The following is a 19,627-nucleotide window of genomic DNA, read 5'->3' as shown; positions in this document are numbered from 1 at the left end:
AATAGCAGATATTAACCTAGTTTGTTCTCATCTTCTCCTGCATATTCCTATCTGTGTGCACTACATTTAGAACTGAGTTCATATCAATAAATTGTGGATTTAGAAACAATTAATGGGTTTTTTAAAAGATTTGCTCTGTGAAGCGGTGTGCTTTTGACATGACAGTCATACATGGGACCTTTTCTGAGCCACCAGAAACTCTAAGTGTAAATTCAGCCTCCAAGAAAATTCTTTAAGAGTAATTTCTGTGCCAGTGGGCAAGTGCAGGGAGGTGAGGAGAGGATAAGGATAAAATAATAATAATTTTAAAAATGGTGCATCTGAAATGTGTTTAGAATGGATTTTCTAATCTTTTTTGCTTTATAAAGTCTCATTATAAACATTATAATATCATTACCTCAGAAACAAGTGTTCCAGGTCATTAGCAAAGCACTTTAAGTGAGGATTCCATTTCCTTTCTGATGCCAAAGGTCAGCACCTTTTGTTTATAAAATAGAATTGATCATAAGGGCAATTTTTCAACTGGTAAAAATGAGTTCTTGTGATAAAAATAGGTCTTTGCATGGTTATTTCTGACATGCTTAGATAATTATGTAATTTAACTGCAAGGAAAGTATTGGTTGTTTTTTTCTTTTTTCCTTTTTCTTTTTTAATTTAAATAAGTGTTAGACTTCGTCATTACCTACAGTAATCAACATCCAAAACCATTTACATAATGACAATATTGCATATTGCTTCATATTGCTTTGGCTATAAGACTGATAACCTCATGTTCCACCAGGCAAGGTATTTTTGTCTAAGGTCTTGTTTTTAAAGTGAAACGTTCTGGTTTTCTTCGTTTTCTCTTTCTCTTTCTCTTTCTCTTTCTCTTTCTCTTTCTCTTTCTCTTTCTCTTTCTCTTTCTCTTTCTCTTTCTCTTTCTCTTTCTCTTTCTCTTTCTCTTTCTCTTTCTCTTTCTCTTTCTCTTTCTCTTTCTCTTTCTCTTTCTCTTTCTCTTTCTCTTTCTCTTTTTCTTGGAAAGGCTAGGATTAAGGAAGACATAAAAATAATATTTGTATGTTGGGTGTGCAGATGGGTGAATAATTTATCATCATATCTCACTGGCCACATACTACTGATGATTGACACTATGCTGCTGGTATAAAGCATTTTAACATCAGCTCTCATGGTTTCTAACTGAGAGTATAATAAGTCAATTTACAGAAGACTACAGACTGTGATAACTTCATCAGAGGAAAACAGATAAGCAGTGAACCCTTTGCTAAACCTAAATACTAATCTGCATTTGGTTAAACAAGTGCTTTTGCAGAGACAGCTGGAGTTTATTCAGTTTCTTCCTTTATTTCTAGAGCCTGAGGGCATGTTCCCTCCAGAGGTTGTCATCATCAACAGTACAGCTGTACGTGTCATCTGGACATCGCCTTCAAACCCGAATGGTGTTGTCACAGAGTACTCTATCTATGTAAATAATAAGCAGTACAAGACTGGAATGAGCGAGCCGGGGTCCTTTCTTTTAGCAGATTTGTCTCCATTCACTGTGTATGATATACAGGTTAGAATATTTTTTTTCTTGATTATGTAATATATCTAATTTTACATAAAATAAGTATATTTCCATATGCAATATTGTTTCATGAATTTCTTTTCATATATGGACATATGTTTGCACTGATGTTTGTGTGCATATACATACAAGGCATACATTTATTTTCATAACATTTTAAGTCTGTGTAGACTTTTCACAGTACGAATTTCCATTCTCTTTTTTCAAGCCCCTAAATGTTCTGTGGTACAACATTAGCAAAGTCCCAACATATATTACAAAGAGGCAAAGATTCTACTCCTACTCATTAAAAGAAAATTGCAATTGTTTTAGAAACATCAGGCATGCATAATATGTCATCACAGAGAAATAATGATGTTGCATTTGTCATCCTTTTATATTTTTTTTCTCTTTTGAGGAGGAATCAGAACTGATCTCTGAAATCATAGTGCTTTTTATGCTGTTAAGTACAATACATTTTTGCTGCTTTTCCTTTTCTCAGTCCTTGCCTCTCTATTCACACATCTAATAAAAGGCGTAATAGTGTGTGCATAATAATAATAATTTTAAAAAATAAATATCCTTCTGTACTTTAGTTGTATTACTATATTTAAGAAATCTAGTTAACAGTGAATTGTAGCTATTCCTGTCTATTTCATTCAGGTTTCAATTGCAGTACATATGTGAAGGACTTAGCAGTATCATGTGTACTTCATTCTGACAATTTACATCCAGTTGCTACATGCCATAAATAAACATCACAGACAGGCATACCATAACAGATCTCTGTGTTCCAGCCCCTCTGAAACAGCAAACCTCTATCCATGAATACACATATGACTTTCTGAATGCCACTTGGAAACACATTTGTCTTTTCTCAATAACAATGCAAATTTAGTGTACTGCCTCACTTACAGACCCTCTATATTAATTTACCATGGCCACCTTCTGTTGCTTGAGATGTTAATTATTCTTTTCTGCTTTCCCAGTCTTTATACTGGACTTATGTTTGCAATAATACAATAGGTAAAACCAAAATAAATTGGGTTCAGTTTGATTTTATTTTGATTCTTTTCGTTCATGTCCTTGGAAAAAAAAAATCTTGGATGCATGTGCATCTTGCTGGTAATTTTATGGCTTTATCTTTCATTTTGGTGCCTTTTTATTTTGAGTAATTTCTCTGTTGACAATACCAAATGAAAGTTATCATCCTTCACTAACTAATTCACTTTACCTTCATTTAGTTAAATCGGAAGAACTGAAGGAATAAGTGTTTTGTTTCTGTGGCATTTTTCATACTGAAGGATATGACTCCTAGTTGAATTTTTCACTTTTAATTTTCCAGGAAAAACATGAAAGGATAGAAAATATTAAGGAAAAATTATCCTTATTTTTGTGTAAGAATGTATGAGAGGTATCAGAATCTTACTCATGGCCTCAAATCAAAGTAAAATGTTCAGTGTTGTGTGCCATATTCTACATATACATGCAGAAAAACAAATTTGCTGCAATTCTGTGAGTGATAATTTGGGAACAATTAGTGCCAGAGGGCTGTGTATATGTGTGTCTGTGTATATGTGTGTGTATATATATATTTATGTATATATACATACATTCTTTTTTTTTTAGTGGTGGTGGGGGAAATGTAATATATCTCTGGTAGATATCTTAAAGTTGCAGTATTTTCATAGTAGTGTGGAATCTGTTAAATAGAAAAGAATAAAATCTTGAGTGGAAAGGGAAGTCTGAGCAATTACCAGATCTGAATAACTTCTGTAGCTGAGTATGTGAAACACATGTTCTTCTTCATCAGATTGAAACCTGCACGGTGTATGCCTGTGTGAGAAGCAATGGGACTCAGATTACAACTGTGGAAGATGAGCCAAAGCAGCTGTCGGCACCCATTATTCACATAATTGGCTCAAGGTACAATGCTATGGGTGGCTTTCATACATCAGAGAGACTTTTATCTGGAATAGAGGCCAGAATTTGAATTGAATTGTGTGCATGTGTACACCTTGAAAAACATTTTTCATGGTTATTATTTTTGGTCTAGGAGTTTTTGGCCAAAGGAGCAATTGAAGAAATCTCACTCTTGGTTGATAGTACATACCCATTTGGGTAGCACTACGGTGTGATAATAAATAAAGCATAAGTGGAAGTAGTTAAGAAGTGTAGAGGAATGATCACATTTTGCTGTCAGCTAAGAAGAGGAAGATTAATGCTCAGGGAGCAATGTGATGCTGATAATGGAAACTTAGAATAATTGGGGGTGAAAAAAAAAGTCACCTATCACAAACAACAAGAATTAGTAAGCTACCTTAAAAGGCATGCATATCTATGTCTCCTTGAACCACCGTTTCCAATCTGGCTATCCACTACATCCACAGGCATGGGCAGACATTTGAATTGTAAAGGGAACATCAGATCTGCAGTCCCTTGAAGCAGCCAAATAGTAACATGTTCAGTGACTAGGAGTTCATATCTTCCAAAGACAGACTAAAACTAATCTGGCTAAACACATTTTTCAGAATTACACCAACAATAAAACAGTTAGACTTCTGTGTTTTTGCTACTGTTCATGTGATTTTAATACACTTCTGGTAGAGTATGCTTATATAGCAACATTTCTTCTCTAGAAAAAGAATTTTCTTTAAAAATTCTTTTTTTTTTCCCCCTTAATAATAATAATTAAAAAAAAAAAAAATCTAACATCTGAGCCTTCAGAACTGCCCAGGAGCTTGGATTTGCTTCTTCAGTCTCTTAAGGAATTTGGTTTGCTGTTTATTATTTCTACATTTTGGTTGAATTCAGCATTTGCCTCTGTATGAGGGTGAAATTAAGCTTGCTATTTTTCTGTCACACATATAGATATAGTCAAAGCTTGTTTGATGGTAAGAACTCATTTCAGGATCTCATCTTTTGCCCTTGGCTTTAACTTATGTATGCCTTTGTCTGTATTGTCTGTACTGCAAACACTTATGCATGTTTCTGCTATTATATATAGACTAAATATGTCATAACACATGAATGCAAAAGGATCAAAAATGCTTTCCTACTTTATAATCTGCTCAGCCAGAAACAGACTCTGTTCCTACACTGCTTTTTCCTACATGTCATATTATCATCAGCTGTTCTTATATCCCAAAAGAATACTAACTACTGATCGATTGCCCGGACATGTCTGGCCGTGGCCTACACGTGCCCCGGGTAGTTCATTTATTTGCCACGGTGGATTTGCTAGAGTGGAATTTAATCAATAGCTAATTCATTAATTCTGGTCCTCGAGTATGTAGGGATTGTGCAGTATAAAAATGACTGGCTGGCTTCAGCTTTGATTGAAATATGACAAACACTACAGCTGACAGCTTCAGCAGGTGCTGGGCTGAATATGAATTTTGCTTATTTATCCTTCATAAAGGAAAAAACTTGGGCAAAAACCCAGTTTGTGTAGACAAGAGGACATTTTAATAAATACCTGTCATCAGAGAGAAAAAAAAACCCACCAACATTCTAGAGTATAGGCTCATGGGACACCTGAGATATAATACAGACTGTGCAGTTTATTGTCTTTAATTGGAATCATGGTGTTTTTCCCTCTTCTGCATCAGTTTGGGGGGCTGTATTATTGATGAGAATGCTGTAGGATAATGTCTTTGTAGCATTCACAAATAATTGTTTTAAAATTTGCCTCAAGGTGCTGCATGATATAAATTATAATTTCACCAGCCAACTTCTTAGAAGTCTTTCTGATAGCAGCTCCATCCATACTGTTCTAATGAAGGTTATACCACTGGAACCATTAAAAATACCTTACTTTTCCACCCCTCACAGTTAATAACTCAGCTTCAGGCTGAAACTTGGCACAAAAGGTCGCAGTCCTGGAATTATTATTTTATAATGCCAAACTTCAAATAGAAAACAGTATGGGACCCAATCCTGAAGCCCTAAGTCCTGAAGTCCTTCAAGACTGCCTCTCAAGTGACTCTGACTGGTTGAAGGTCAAAAGGGTCCAGGAAGGTTAGACATTCTTCAAGAGGGAAATCTTTGCGGTGCAGGAAAAAGCCATTTTGTTGTGTCATAAGAAAAGCTGTTGGGGAAGAAAGCCAGCATGGCTGAACAGAGAGCTTTGGCTGGAACTCAGGAATAAAAGGAAAGTCTATGGCCTATGGAAAAAGGGGCAGGCTATTCAGGAAGCTGTGCAGGGTAAAAATTAGAAAGGTCAAAGCCTTACTACTGCCTCAAAATATCTCAAAAAATGTTTCCATAAATACATTAATAACAAAATAATGACTAAGGAGAATCTTCATCTTCTATTGGATGTAGCGGAAACAGAGTGACCAAGGCCAAGGAACTGGATGCTGCCTTTGCTTCTCTCTTTATGTGTAGGACCAGAGTGCCCAGCCCTCTAAGATAGAAGACAGGGGTGGGGAGCAGTCTGAAGCCCCCAAAACTCGAGACTACACCACTTAAACACACGGAAGTCTATGAGACCAGATGGAATCTGTGCAAGGACACAGATGCCCACCAAAGGAAGTGCCCACCAAATCACTTTCCATCATTTATCAGCAGTCTTAGTTAACCAGGGAGGTCCCAGTTGACTATACATTAGCAAATGTGATGCCTGTCTACAAGAAGGGCCAGAAGGAGGATCTAAGGAACTACAGCATTTGGTGCCAGGGAAAGTCACGGAGCAGATCATTTTGAGTGCCATTACATGGTGCATACAGGACAATAAGACAAGCAGGTGGTCAGGCCTAGTCAACATGGATCCACAAAAGCCAAGTCCTGCTTGATGAACCTGATCGCCTTCTATGACAAGATAACTTGCTTAGTGGTTGTAGATGTTGTCTACCTTGACTTTAGTGAAGCTTTTGACACTTTCCCACAGTATTCTCTTGGAGAAATTGGCTGCTCATGGCTTGGGTGGGCATACGCTTCACTGGATAGAGAATTAGGGTTAAATCCAGTCGACGGCTGGTCACAAGTGGTGTTCCTAAGGGCTCAGTTTTGGGACCTTTTTTTTTTAAATATCTTTATCATTTATCTGTATGAGAGGAATGAGGGCATCCTCAGTAAATTTGCAGATTACACCAAGTTAGACAGAAGACAGGCTGGGTCAGTGGCCTGAAGCCAATAGTATAAGGTTCAAAAAGGCAAAGTGTCGGGTCCTACACTTGGGTCACAATAACCCCATGTCACACCAAAGGCTTGGAGAAGACTTGTTCGGTTTTGGATCCCTCACTGCAAGAAAGCAAATATACCTTCGTGGATCAATTTGTATCTCCTGGAAGTCCAGCAATGCTTCATGCACCTTGTAGTCTGAAGGACTTCTTTTCTATGAGCCTGGTTAGGCTGCCTTTTTTTTCTTTTTGGGTGGGAGCTGTCGGTACTTTCACTATGCATTTTTTACATCATAAATTACACATGCTTGAAGTGAAGTTTTTTTTCTGAGCAGACAAGGATTATATTCCACATGCCAGATGTTTTACATTCATCTGTGCCTAGAATTATTTGTTTGGACTGTGGGCATTTCCCAGCATAGACAAAACTTCAGTGTATTTGAGAGGGAGTAACTAGTGAAAGAAGAAAAGGAGAGAGTGGATAGGCTCCATCCCCATGTTTCTGCAACTGCATCAAATGCACTATATGTAATACAGCTGGATGTACATTATAGTGCCCATCATATCCCATTAATTCTATATCTGTTCAATGAAGTTTTCCACTCAGCCTGGGCTATTTCTTCAGATGAGTCGTGTCGAAAAAACTCTGCAGTCCTGTAAAAACCCTGAGGTTTTATAAACTGAACTATGCATTGTTCAGCCTCAAGAAGACTCCAGGCAGACCTAATAGCAGCATTTCAGTACCTGAAAGGGACCTACAAGAAAGCTGGAAAGGGATTGTTTGCAAATACCTGTAGTGATAGGATGAGAGGCAATACTTTTAAATTAGAGAAGAATAGATTTAGATTGGACATTAGGAGGAAGTTCTTTACCATGAAGGTAGTGGAACACTGGAACGGGATGCCCAGGGAGGTAATTAAGGCCCAGTCTTTGGAGGTATTCAAGGTCAGGCTTAACAGGGCTCTGAGCAACCTGATCTAAGGGAGATTGTCCCTGCCCACTGCAGGGGGATTGGATTAGATCACTTTTGGAGGTCCCTTCCAACCCAAACCATTCTATGATTCTTTGATTCTATGATTGTTCTTGCTGTGATGCTTTCAGTACCACCACAATTTGCCATGGGTGGCAAACATCAGAAGATGCAGACATAATGGAAACATTCATAAAATTGCAGAGGAGTCTCCTTATCTGTGAGCCATTATTGGAAGGTCATACTTAGTTTTACCCTTTTAGTAACACTGGTCAGTGAACTCCCATGTAATTTTATTTTGTTATGTAGCTTTACATAATATGAGTCTAAGTGTACCCCAAATGTGTATCTATAAATTTAATAGAATGATCTCTTGTTAAAAGTGAAATATACACGCTGGGCTCTGCAGAAAAGACAAAATGCTCAAACTGTTGCATTGATTCTCAGGCCTAATGTGAAATTATTTAGAGAGATGAGAGATGTGTGATTTGCAGAACTGTAAAACTTAACACAATACTTTGAAAACATACCTTTGAGCATCTGAATGAAATTTACAGAAAGCAAATAATTCAAAAATGTCACTGGGAATGCTTTCTTTGCTCCTGTGATCTATACTGTGCAAAGACCAGGAAGGAGCTGCAATGGCATTTATAAAGGCTAAAGTACTACCCTTCTTTTCCTTTTAATTCTTTGTCTGAAGCTTATGCAATATATTTCCTTTCTTGCATTTTTAAGTTAACTTCAGTAACATTATTTAAATGTAGCTGTGTGTATGTGAATGTCTGTTCATGTGCATGTAGTAGGAAATGTAGTGAATATAAAATAGCCGTGTACAGAATATGGAATTAAATCTGTGGTTCAGATGAAGACCCTGCAATGATAATGCTGACTCTACAAGTCACCTATGAAGTTATTTGTTCATAGGTGACATTAATTCCTGTTCTGCAAAAGGCTTATGGCTGTGTGTATTCCTCTGTTTATACCTCAAGGAAGTGAAATAATAGTTCAGTTATTTTTATTCTGTTAAGATGTCAAAGTTTATCTCAGCAGCTACTGTTCCACTGTAATATTTTCACTTTAAATTAATGCTAATTTATGATGTCACTGGCATACTGACAAGGGCTGTATAATTGGGACATGGAGAATAGAAAGAGGTATTTTGAGCCTGACTATATACTACACAATGTTGTCAGTCCTCCTACTGATCTACATGTAGCATGTGGATTTCTACCCAAAGAGAGTCATAATGAAAGAAATTTTTGTCTTGTGCAACATTCCAGAATGATTATTCAAGAAATTAAATTTTCCCTTGAAATAAAATAAAACATGTACATTATAAAAGACAGAGAACAGTTCTGTTTCAAATGTGCTGTTTGGTATTTTTTAAAAGCATGATAATATTAAGTGAGGTTTTGGAGCCAGTATCTGCACACTTTTATCACTGATAGACTTGCTACAGTTTAACATAAATTTTCCCTTAAGATACATCTTTAAACTGATGATCTGAAATCAACAATAGGATTTCATTTTACAGACAAACTTTTGCAGGCTGCTGCAGTCATTCTTTTGTGCTCAAAGTCAGAAGTTTTGAGTCTTACCTTTGATCAATACTTGCATTTTTTTAATTCCAATTTTATGCCAATTAAAATATTTAAGCACTGAAGAGAACCAGTGCTTATTGTTGCTATGATTAATAATATCTTTTAATTCTGTGCTGAAGAACATACTTCAAAGCAACACACTTTTTTTATTGGACAGGGGATATGTTTCTGAATGCAGGGGAAAAAAGGCAAGATGAATACAACTCTCATCTAAATGCTGACTGAATACAATGTGAATTAGCTGCACTGGTGACAACACAGCGGTGTCTTTTGCTCCCCAGCTGCCCATCCCTCTCCCAGATTCCTATCTGTGAATGGAAAGATCATGCCGGCCCTGAGAATAGTTCATGTATGCTTTTGCTATAGAAAGAAAGACCACAATGAAACAAGTAAAATGCTAGAAAGTTTATTACACACAAGTTTCCAGAAGTATGAATGAGATGTCTGTTAAATGGCAATCTTTAAGAACTCAGATTGAATGTGTTTTCCCAGAGTATTAGCACATATTGACACTTTTTTCAAGCCTTCATACCTTTTTGTTATTAAAGCAGGTGTGAAATTCACCATCCATAGCAACATTTTGGACACTTCAAAATACTATGCTCCTTGTGAACTAGCATAAAATAGAACTGTTATAATTCAATAATTTAACAGATGTTAATTTCCTGCTTATTATAGATCTCTTCAAATCAGCTGGGCATCACCAGGACAGCCAAATGGCATTATCCTGGGATATGAACTCTTACGTAAAGCTTGGCAGAGGTGCATCCCATCAAAGACTTCAAGAAGCAGCAGAAGTAATGGAATGTGTATCTCATTAGAATGTAAAAAGCATGAAAATATCTGTGGAGAAGAGTGTTATCATCCAGAGTTGAAGGTACATTTATGTTCTTAAGTTCGTGATACAATAAAAAAATTATACTTTATGAACAAGTGTGTAAGCCAAACCAATTTAGTTGTCAGAGAAAATGAAGTGGAGGGTACTGCTTCTTTTTAGGTTTTAAAATCAAGGTTTTAGTATGTGTCTGGAAACTTTTTAAAATCATGGAATATTTTAAAATCAAATAGAGATGTTTAAGCTCAGTACAGGGATAGCTGTGCAAAAGTCTCCAGCAGTGTATGAGAGTCAGATGATGACAAGGGATTCTGTTGTCATGAATCTGTGATTATTTTCTTCTTTACTCCTTTCAGAAGAAATTAAATGGTTGACGTTTATGAATGTGTCTTGCATTAACATATTGGAGCAATAGCGCCATTCCAAAGTGAACCCTCATATTGTTTTCATTTAGTACATGCTGGTTCAGAGTAGAAGTCATTTTAATATACATGAACCCAGTCCCTTGCACAGCAAGCTAAGGCAGAAGCTGTGCTTCAAAACCCCTTCAAACACACGAAATGGGGACTTTAGGTTCCTAACTAGTCTGTAGCCCACCATGCATCTGAAGTCTCTTCCCTTCAAAAAACTTCGCTCCACATGCATAGTGCAGAAGTTCATCCCAAGGAATCAGACTGTATCTGATCCAAAGTAAATCTAACAGACCGAGTATAATGGAAGTTTGAGGAATCTCAGTACCAGCCTTTTGAGTCTCCTGATCTAATTCCATTGTGACAAATTCCGTGGTGGGTATATATGTGTAATAGACTTCTGTGTCTACTTTTGCATCCCGTCTGGAACAATCATTTTGCTCAATCACGTGCCATAGATGGCACACTACAAACTACGAGGGAAGATTTTTAGTCAGCTCAAGTATTCAAGCGTTTGTGGAGCATGTTATGGTATTTATTTGACTTTTTTGGAACAAAGTGATTGCATAGGACCAGTTAAAAACCATAGGAATTTTTCTAGATGTACCCAGAATATCAAGATTACTAGTAAAACAGTGACGTTTCTGGCAAATAGTGGTTATTAACATGTCTTGCTCTCTGTGGTTTTTTTTCTCCTTCAAATTCTTCCTTGACTAAATGCTTAATGACAAGATCCTCTAGTACAGAAAATCTATTTAGATTCTGCTACAAGTGGGTGGCTGTACATGACAATGATGAGCAGCTCTGAATGGGATCCATTGTGATTTGTCAGATGTGTTTTTAAATTATGGCTATTTTCAGGTTAATCTTCATATGAGTCCCTGTTTAGGAGTAAGATCAATAGTATAGCAGGAGTCTGTAATGGTTTTTATTGACAAATGAGGCAGAAAACTCTTAGTTTGAAAGTAAGATTTAATGTAATGAAATAGTGTCCCTATTTGTCAAAAGCATCATCACATGTTCCGTGACTAAAGCAAACAATATGTATTCACAAGATTCCCTGTCAGACAAGACAGTAATTAAAGGAGTGAGTTATTGTAGGGGTTCAAATCAAAATATAAATTATTCCAGACAACACAGCTCTAGCTTTTGAGTTCTCTTGAAAGCAATACTGTACTAAACATATGAATTTCTCAAATCCTGCAAGTGAATTACAGGCAGCCCTTCAGTCTAAAAGGTAAATTAACTTATTTCAGGTTTTTTGTGTGCTAGACTCTCGAACAGAGCTTGGCATGCATGTGAGTTGACTTTTTATTATAGTAAGTGAAAAAGTTTTCTCCATTTTTAATTTTTCAGTCTTTGTGCAAAGGCTTCTCTGAACTTGAAGAGTGTCCATTTATTTTTATAGCTTCCTGACTTTCAAATTTTTCAAATTAATTTTGCATTAATTTCTTATAATGGTCTCTCTGTATTCTCAAAGGCTGTGGTTAGGAGTGAATGCTATTTGTTAAGTAATGGCTATATAATAAACGGCTGCAAGATCCACAGGAAACTGAAGCACTCATACATAAAATGACATGGGAGCAATTTTTGTGGGTGAATTGATTAAAATTCCCAGCCCAATGCTTTGCCTGGTTTGCTATATGCAGCCACGCTAGTCATCCCAAATGTCTGCAAGAGACATCTACAGAGCTCCTGGCACACCCGCGTTCCTCTTAAACTAAAGTCTGTGACGGGGACAACATAAGACCTTACATGCCAACCCTCTGTCAATCTGTGCCAGTCATAATGCTGAAGCATTTATACTAGTATATGTGGTCCTTAGGTTTGACATTCTGCTGGTCAGAAGCAAAGAAAAGCAACATTGACCAGTGTACACTTGTTCTGAAAAGAAAGCCTCTTGTCCACAGTGCCAGCTGCTATTTACCATACTTTTATTGTACAGCCAAATGCAAAGAGATGCCACTGAGAATTAAATACTGAGCAGCTTAAGTAATGCTCAGATGCAGAATAAGCAAGTTTTTTGTTCATCAGGTGTTAAACTGCTCTGCAAAAGATGCATTCCTGTGTGATCTGGTATAGGTGAACCTGCTCTGCAAGGTGATCTTTTGAGGTTCCTTCCAGCCCCTAAGATTTTGTGATTCTGTGAGAAGCAGACAGATTGTATATACATAGCTCTGACAGACAAACAGGTTGTGGAGGTCTCTCTTTTGCCTGGGTCATTTGTTGCACCTCTTGTACAAGACAATTTCTTTTAATTCAGGAGTATAAAGTAAAAGAAATAGTAGGCCTTTTCTACTAAACCAATTTGGAGATAAGTCTTGGGTTATTTATTAATATTTCCTTTATGGGCTACATTTGGCATCATCGTCTTGCTGTTGTTAGACACTGCAGTGGATTTGTTATAATTTCTTCTTCACCAAAACATAATCCCCTCCATCAGCAGTAGAAACACAACTGTGTATTTTCACTGTGCAGCAGAGTGGAAGCAGAGCACTCTTCAGCTGACATTGGCTTTGGGTCAAGCTAAGTGGCACAGCTCTATCAGAAAGGCAGTGCTGAGTAGCCTGGCTGTGGTGTTACACTAGTATGCTTCACTTGGAATCCAGGTTAGCATTTCTGCATAGCGCTGTGCTTTGTAAATAAACCAACTTGCTCAGAGCTGTCTTGGGACTCTCTAAAAGAGCAAATGACACATGTACATGCACATTCATGGGCTCATATAGGCCTGTTACTAAGCCAAGAGCAAACAAGATTCCTGCTATCCTAAATAATCTTTGCATCAGATTCCTACTTGTTGTTTACAGTTGTTATCCACTTTTATGCTTCAATGTTAGAAATCATTCTCATTTTAACTAAAGCTAACACAGAGCTATGCCTGGTATCCTTACCCTGGTGTTAGACTCAAACGGATTTATAATTCTTGAGTGCAGAACACATTTAGAAAGGGATGGGGTTTTGTGTGTAGTTTGTGTAGTTTTGCAGAAAAGCTGGTAATACACTCTCATAATGAATGTTGTCACCTGCCAGGTGTGTCTCTGTATCCTGTGTACCTTTTACAGTAACAGACCTGTGCTTCCAAAATTGACAGTCTTTTCCTACCTGTTTTCAATAAAGTATGATCCATAGTTCTATCCATAGTTGAAATCTCAGAATAGATATCACTTACAGAGTACCTATCACAAGACCTATACAGATGTACTTCAGTTCACAAGGGAATATGCCCTAGCTTCACATGCCAGGGAGCATAATCTCAGAAGCAACGGGGAAGGTATCCTGTATTATCCATGCAGCTACTGAACTGTCCTTCTGTTGTGCATCCTGAGGTGATCACTGAAAATAATGAGACAGGTATAGGCAAAAAGTAATTAAAATAGTGGCATAAGGGCTAAATATTTCAGTACAAAATGGATCATGAATATGAACACCAACAGTTAAAAGTGTCCTGACTGAAGGTGTTAGTACATCTTCAGCATTTCTTATTTTCAGTGGCAAAAAGCTGTATAAATCTGCAGTTAACGAACTAATCAAATATAACTCTGACATTGCTACTAAGTACAGGCTTACCCCTTTACTCATAGTAATTAACATGTGCCATTTGTTAAAATCCCTCAGCAGGACTCTTTTCTATAAGGACAGGAGAAACAAAATGGTGCCTTGCTAGATAGCCTCAAAAGTACAAATCTGAGGAATGAAAACCAACACTGAAGAAGGATGTTCCATTGTTATTTATGTAAATTTTACTATTAATGCTAGTGGTGGTGTTCAAATTCTTCTCAAGTTCTTTCAGGCTTAGAGAACAAAAAGAATCATAAAATCAACAAGGTTGGAAAAGACCTCAGAGATCATCAAGTCCAACGTAGCACCCAACACCTCATCACTAACTAAACCATGGCTTCAAGTGCCACATCCAGTTCTTTTTTGAACACCTCCAGGGGTGGTGACTCCACCACCTCCTTGGGCAGCACATTCCAATGGCCAATTACTCTTTCTGGGAAGAACTTTCTCCTCACCTCGAGCCTAAACTTTCCCTGGTGCAGCTTGAGACTGTGTCCTCTTGTTCTGGTGCTGGGTGCCTGGGAGAAGAGACCAACCCCCACCTGGCTACAACCTCCCTTCAGGTAGTTGTAGAGAGCAATAAGCCTCCTCTTCTCCAGGCTAAACAATCCCAGCTCCCTCAGCCTCTCCTCACAGGGCTTGTGCTTGGGACCTCTCACCAACCTCGTTGTCCTTCATGATGCTTCACATATAATGTGTGCTGTAACACTCCTGAAAGACAGGAAATGAAATAATTTTAGCAAGATAATACATAGTGATCTATAAGAAAACAACAATGATTTCTGCTCATGGATTTTAGTTCAAAGGCTGTAACCAATTGCCAAAAGAGAACAGCAGTTTGGGAAAAGAAATGGATGAGTAAGTATACTTAGCAAAAAAGGGGGGTCTACATAGATTCAGAGATAATTTAAGTAAAAAAGAACAAGCCTTGCTAATTTAAAATATTCCCTCTCACATGAGAACATGATGAGTCAATCATTACTCTGGTGTTTGCTCTGCAGGCGGAAATTTTTAATGAACTCTTGTAGCTAATAGGAATTCCTCAGAGTGTTTTGTGAATTGCCATTTCACAAAGTGGCTCTGGCAGCAAGCGTTTGACAAGAAGGATAAACATGGCTGCCTAGCACATCTGTTTATTTGAGTAAATCAGTCCTAGCTCAACTGGCATGTGTCCATAAGGCCAGATAATATCCTTTAGCAAAGTCTTCAGCAAGCAGAGGGATCAGGGATGACACAATTTTAATTAAAAGTGAGTTGCATAGATAAGTTTGGGGTATTTTTCTAAATTGTTAAAATATTGTGTAATCCTGCCTGCCAGATTTGATATCTAGTTACTCAGTCCTGGTGTCATGGCTGACTGGGCCTTTCTCAGGTATTGTAATAAGCCTTATTCTGTGCCCAGCCCCGTGTCCCCATGCTTCTGGGTTACACTCCCTCTGTGGGTTCGGATTGGAGGATAGTTACAGGACTGATTTGTGAGTAACTCAGTTTACCAATATTTTTAAGGGCTCCCATGTTATCTAAGATGAACATCTTCTGTCATCGCCAAAGATCTAGTTAGCAAGCATATGTTAAGCATTCAGCCCACTGTTTGAGGGTGAGATCTCTGACCTGCCTGAAATGTTGGTGTCACCGTATCTGATCGCTACGAGGCTTCTACCTTCGTGTACATAGTAACACCATCCAGTTGGGACTGTCACTTTTAGATCTAAGAGGATGAGATAATAATAACCTTTTGCCACTATAACTTTCAATCCATTTACTTTTCTTCTTTGTCTATGACATAATTTTAGCATTACTTGAATGCATTTATTTTATGGATTGATAATGCAGAATCCTTGGGCTGAATACCAATGCAAATAGAAGCTAACTATCTTCAGAGGACTGCCAAAAAAGTGTTATTTTAACAATTTACAGCTGACTGAAGAGGGTGTTATGGAGCTACATAATAATAGCCCCAACTATATCAATCAATAATGCCAGGTGAGAGCCTGAATGTGTTTTAGAGCTGACTGGCCCCCTTTTTGGAAACTTTGTTTTGAGTTTTGAGAAATTCTGAAGAACTTAAATCATTTTTAACAGAAAAGTAGCTGCTGAAACTACTGTAACATATGTGAATGTTCATCTGGGCATTCTTTGGAGGTAATTCAGGAGGAAAAGAACAGAAAACATTAATAATGAAATCTCACAAATAATCTAACCAGAATGCTTTAGTTAGAACTAAAATGGCCCTCCTACTATCTGTGTGAAATACACAGAGCAGCTGTTTCTGATGAGGATTCACAAGAGAAGGGGCATTTCTTAAAACTGGAAACACTGCATGGGAGATGAAATGGCTGCTCAAGTATTTGAGCCTGGGTAGTGCCAAGGATGTGCAAGTTTATCTGAAAGACACAAAGACTCTGTTGAAGTGAAATTTGAGTGGTGTGCATCAATGAAAAGATGGAAACAGTACAGGAATAAATGAAACCCATGAAAAGCAGAGAAATTGGGCTGAACAGATCACAGAGGGAGACACAACCCCAAGGCCCACACAAACCAGCACCAAGAACATGAAGAACGTGTATTTGGCATCTATTGATGCAAGCAGGCAAAGCATTCACTGGCTTTGCTGTCTCATGCTCAGGATGCAGTAAACAGGTTAAGAAAGAGGTCATTTTTTAAGTGTCAATAATAGTTGCTAAATGCCACCTATTCTGAGGACAGTGGCATGATAGTACTTGATCTGATATTTTTCCTGGAAATACAGAAACCAGGTATTCTTTAAGGTTGCTTTGGAGCTAATTGCAAATGAGCAAAACCAGCCTGGACTGTGTGCCAGTCATAAAAAAATATCCAAAAGATAGGAAGCAGAGAAGAGGTGCAAAGCAGAGCTTTATTTGACATCTTAACTAATGATCTGGAAGAACGAACAGTAGGTTAATTAAATTCATAGATCTGATTATATTACTAGTGACAAGGTGGACAGCAAAATAATATAACTGGACCTACAGAGACTCAAAATTCCTGAACAGGTAATGACAAAATTCAGCTGTGTTGATAGTCTAAAATAGATGCTGAATAAGAAAGTGTGCTAGAAAAGCAGGAAGCATATAAGATTATAAAACCTCAAAATATAATGAGGAAACAAGAACACCTTCTGCCCTATCTCATGTTAATTTTTAGTTACATACCATTTATGCATTATAGATTTTAACATCAGTATCTAACCTAGTGCTCCCAAGGGGAATTGACTAAAGGCCATTCAAAGGTGAGTGAAAGGAAGAATCATCTTTCAGTGGGAGGAAGAAATTATGACTTGAGAAAAATAATAATATTGTTTTCTGTATGTATATATTTGTGTATTATAAATGTGATGCAAATTAACTGTCCTGAGCCTAGCAATATACAGTTTTGAAACTGTTTTGTCAGTTAGTAAATAAAAGACCATTCTATAGGAACAGTTGCTTTCCGTGCAGCTAAGATAACCTGATTAGAACATGGTTAAAGTCAGGGGCAGAAGTTCTCCATGTCAAAAGAAAACAAAGGAAAAACTTTGTGCTAACGTCTTTGCTGTACCACCAGCTGCATTTTCTGACTGTCTGTAAGAGGCATCCTTCTGGCTAATAAAAGTTGTGCTGTCTGTTGGTTCTGAGTTTATAAATTTTATGATTCTTCTGACTGTTCTGTATGATTTGATTTGCATACAGTGTGCCACTCCAGTGACACAGGACTAAGTATACAAATAATTATTTGATTGTTCAAGCGTAGAATTTTCTCGACATCACCTAGAAAGAAGTCTGCAGTTAAAAGGCCTTTACAAAATTCATTTCCATGTAAATTTTATTTTGGAAAAAAAAAAGAGATATAATCCTTATATAAATACTATTCTCTTGAGATCACATTGTCTGAAGAGCTGTGGTCATAAATAAGTGATCATGTGCTATAAAAAGGAAATTCCACTTATTTTTATGTGAAAGAAAACCCAAGAGCTCATGTTGGGAAACACTGTTTTTCAGTTGCAAGGCTTTCAGATTACATATTTCATCATAAATGAATAAATAAATAAATAAGAATTCGGGAGAAAAGAAAAGGGTAAGGTGATGGTAGATTGTATCTACATATTGTGATAGCCTGCAAGGCATGTGAAGAAGATTCGTATTAATGGACTATTTTATTAAGGTGCAATATGGTCAAAGGCCACAAAATAGCAGCATTCTGTCAGATACACAGTAGTTTATTGAAGCCTGATAATGCTGGAAGACACTGGATTTTAGCAAAGCTGCATTTGATTTCACGGCAGTCATCATAGTGTCCACAATACATACATGTTGTTTTGCTAGAGAACAGGCTATGTTCTGTTTAACAGATATTGCCTTACTGAATTTGTTTGTTGTTTTGGTTTTTTTTTACTTTTAGGTATGTTGTAATGGGATTCTGCACGACAATAAACCTGACTTCCAATGCTGCGAGGACAAGTACATTCCATTTATTCTTAATTCACCAGGGGTTTGCTGTGGTGGTCAGATACATGCTGTGCAACCAAAACATCAGTGCTGTGGTGGTTATTACACTAGGGTATTAGTAGGTAAGAGACAACTCCTTTCCAATGCTTGAAAGAAACAAACCAAAGTTGATATATCTGGTAAACCAAGGAGAACAAAAATATAGCAATAAATGTAGCATTTATCAAGACTTGTAGATGTCCTCAAGACTTGTGCTCAGTGGGATAAGCAAAGAAAATTGCACTGACTGTCTTCTAAACATAGGACACTGTTTATACATGAAAAGCTTAATTGATGAAACCTGATGATTGGGTCATTTCCCAGGGAACTAATTTATGCCAAACTATACTTAATTGCAGTAAGTGCTGCCTAATGGGGAGGGCAGTTCTGCTTAATAGGAACACCATCAGGCAATTTAGTGGTGCGGTTTAGTTCTCTGCTTGACTTGACCCCGTGTGATTTTCCTAGCCATTTCTTTTGTGTTAGCGTTTGGGGTTGATATTATGGATTACGTCACTTATACCTTGTTGTTGTTGCTATAGTTTTCTTTGCATTGTTTACTCTTTGTTTCTACCAGTTTTGCAGAGCGAAGTACACATCCCACATGTATTCTTACCCTTGACGGGAATTTATCCTTTTCTTAATGCTCATCGTACTCTTATTATCAGAACTGTTTGGGAAGTTTGCCAAAACTGTGCTTCTCTGCTATTGTCCAGTTTGGTTTTTCAGTTTGTTGGTGGGTTTTTGACAGGGAGAGGGGAGGGAAAGGGGCAGGAGAACCCTTTCAGGGGGCAGTGTTCAGAGCATATATCTCTTTGTAGGCAATTGTCAGGTCAGGAGCTAAAATGCTTCCATTACTCATGAGCTGGCACACATTCCCTAGACTCAAAAATGTTTGAATTTCTGCCAACACATTCAGCACATCTCAAGTTCTGATCCTTTGAAAAGTAATTCATATATCACAATATTAGAATGCCTTCCATGATGTCATCAGAAAAGTGCTATCACATGGAAGAACCAGAGAAAAGTATTTTGCTGGCCTCATTAATCTCAGTGTACTGAAATGGAGAGATTATACTGTGACCTCTGTCCCCAACCAGTGG

At 37.4% G+C, this 19,627-nt stretch overlaps 1 protein-coding gene across 1 annotated transcript in view; it reads left to right on the top strand.

Moving 5' to 3' along the window:
* Positions 1-19,627, top strand: part of USH2A (usherin) — a 385,837-nt gene that overhangs the window by 272,461 nt on the left and 93,749 nt on the right. The window contains exons 45-48 of the mRNA XM_054170013.1: positions 1,350-1,552; positions 3,357-3,469; positions 9,916-10,114; positions 18,439-18,607. Of these exons, the coding sequence (XP_054025988.1) occupies positions 1,350-1,552; positions 3,357-3,469; positions 9,916-10,114; positions 18,439-18,607 (684 nt within the window). The remainder of the gene's footprint in view (positions 1-1,349; positions 1,553-3,356; positions 3,470-9,915; positions 10,115-18,438; positions 18,608-19,627) is intronic.

This window comes from Dryobates pubescens, chromosome 2 (genome assembly GCF_014839835.1).
Source record: "Dryobates pubescens isolate bDryPub1 chromosome 2, bDryPub1.pri, whole genome shotgun sequence".
In the NCBI taxonomy this organism is placed as follows: Eukaryota; Metazoa; Chordata; class Aves; order Piciformes; family Picidae; genus Dryobates; species Dryobates pubescens.
Note: the sequence above shows the minus strand (reverse complement) of the source record. Positions and strands in the feature narration are given on the sequence as shown.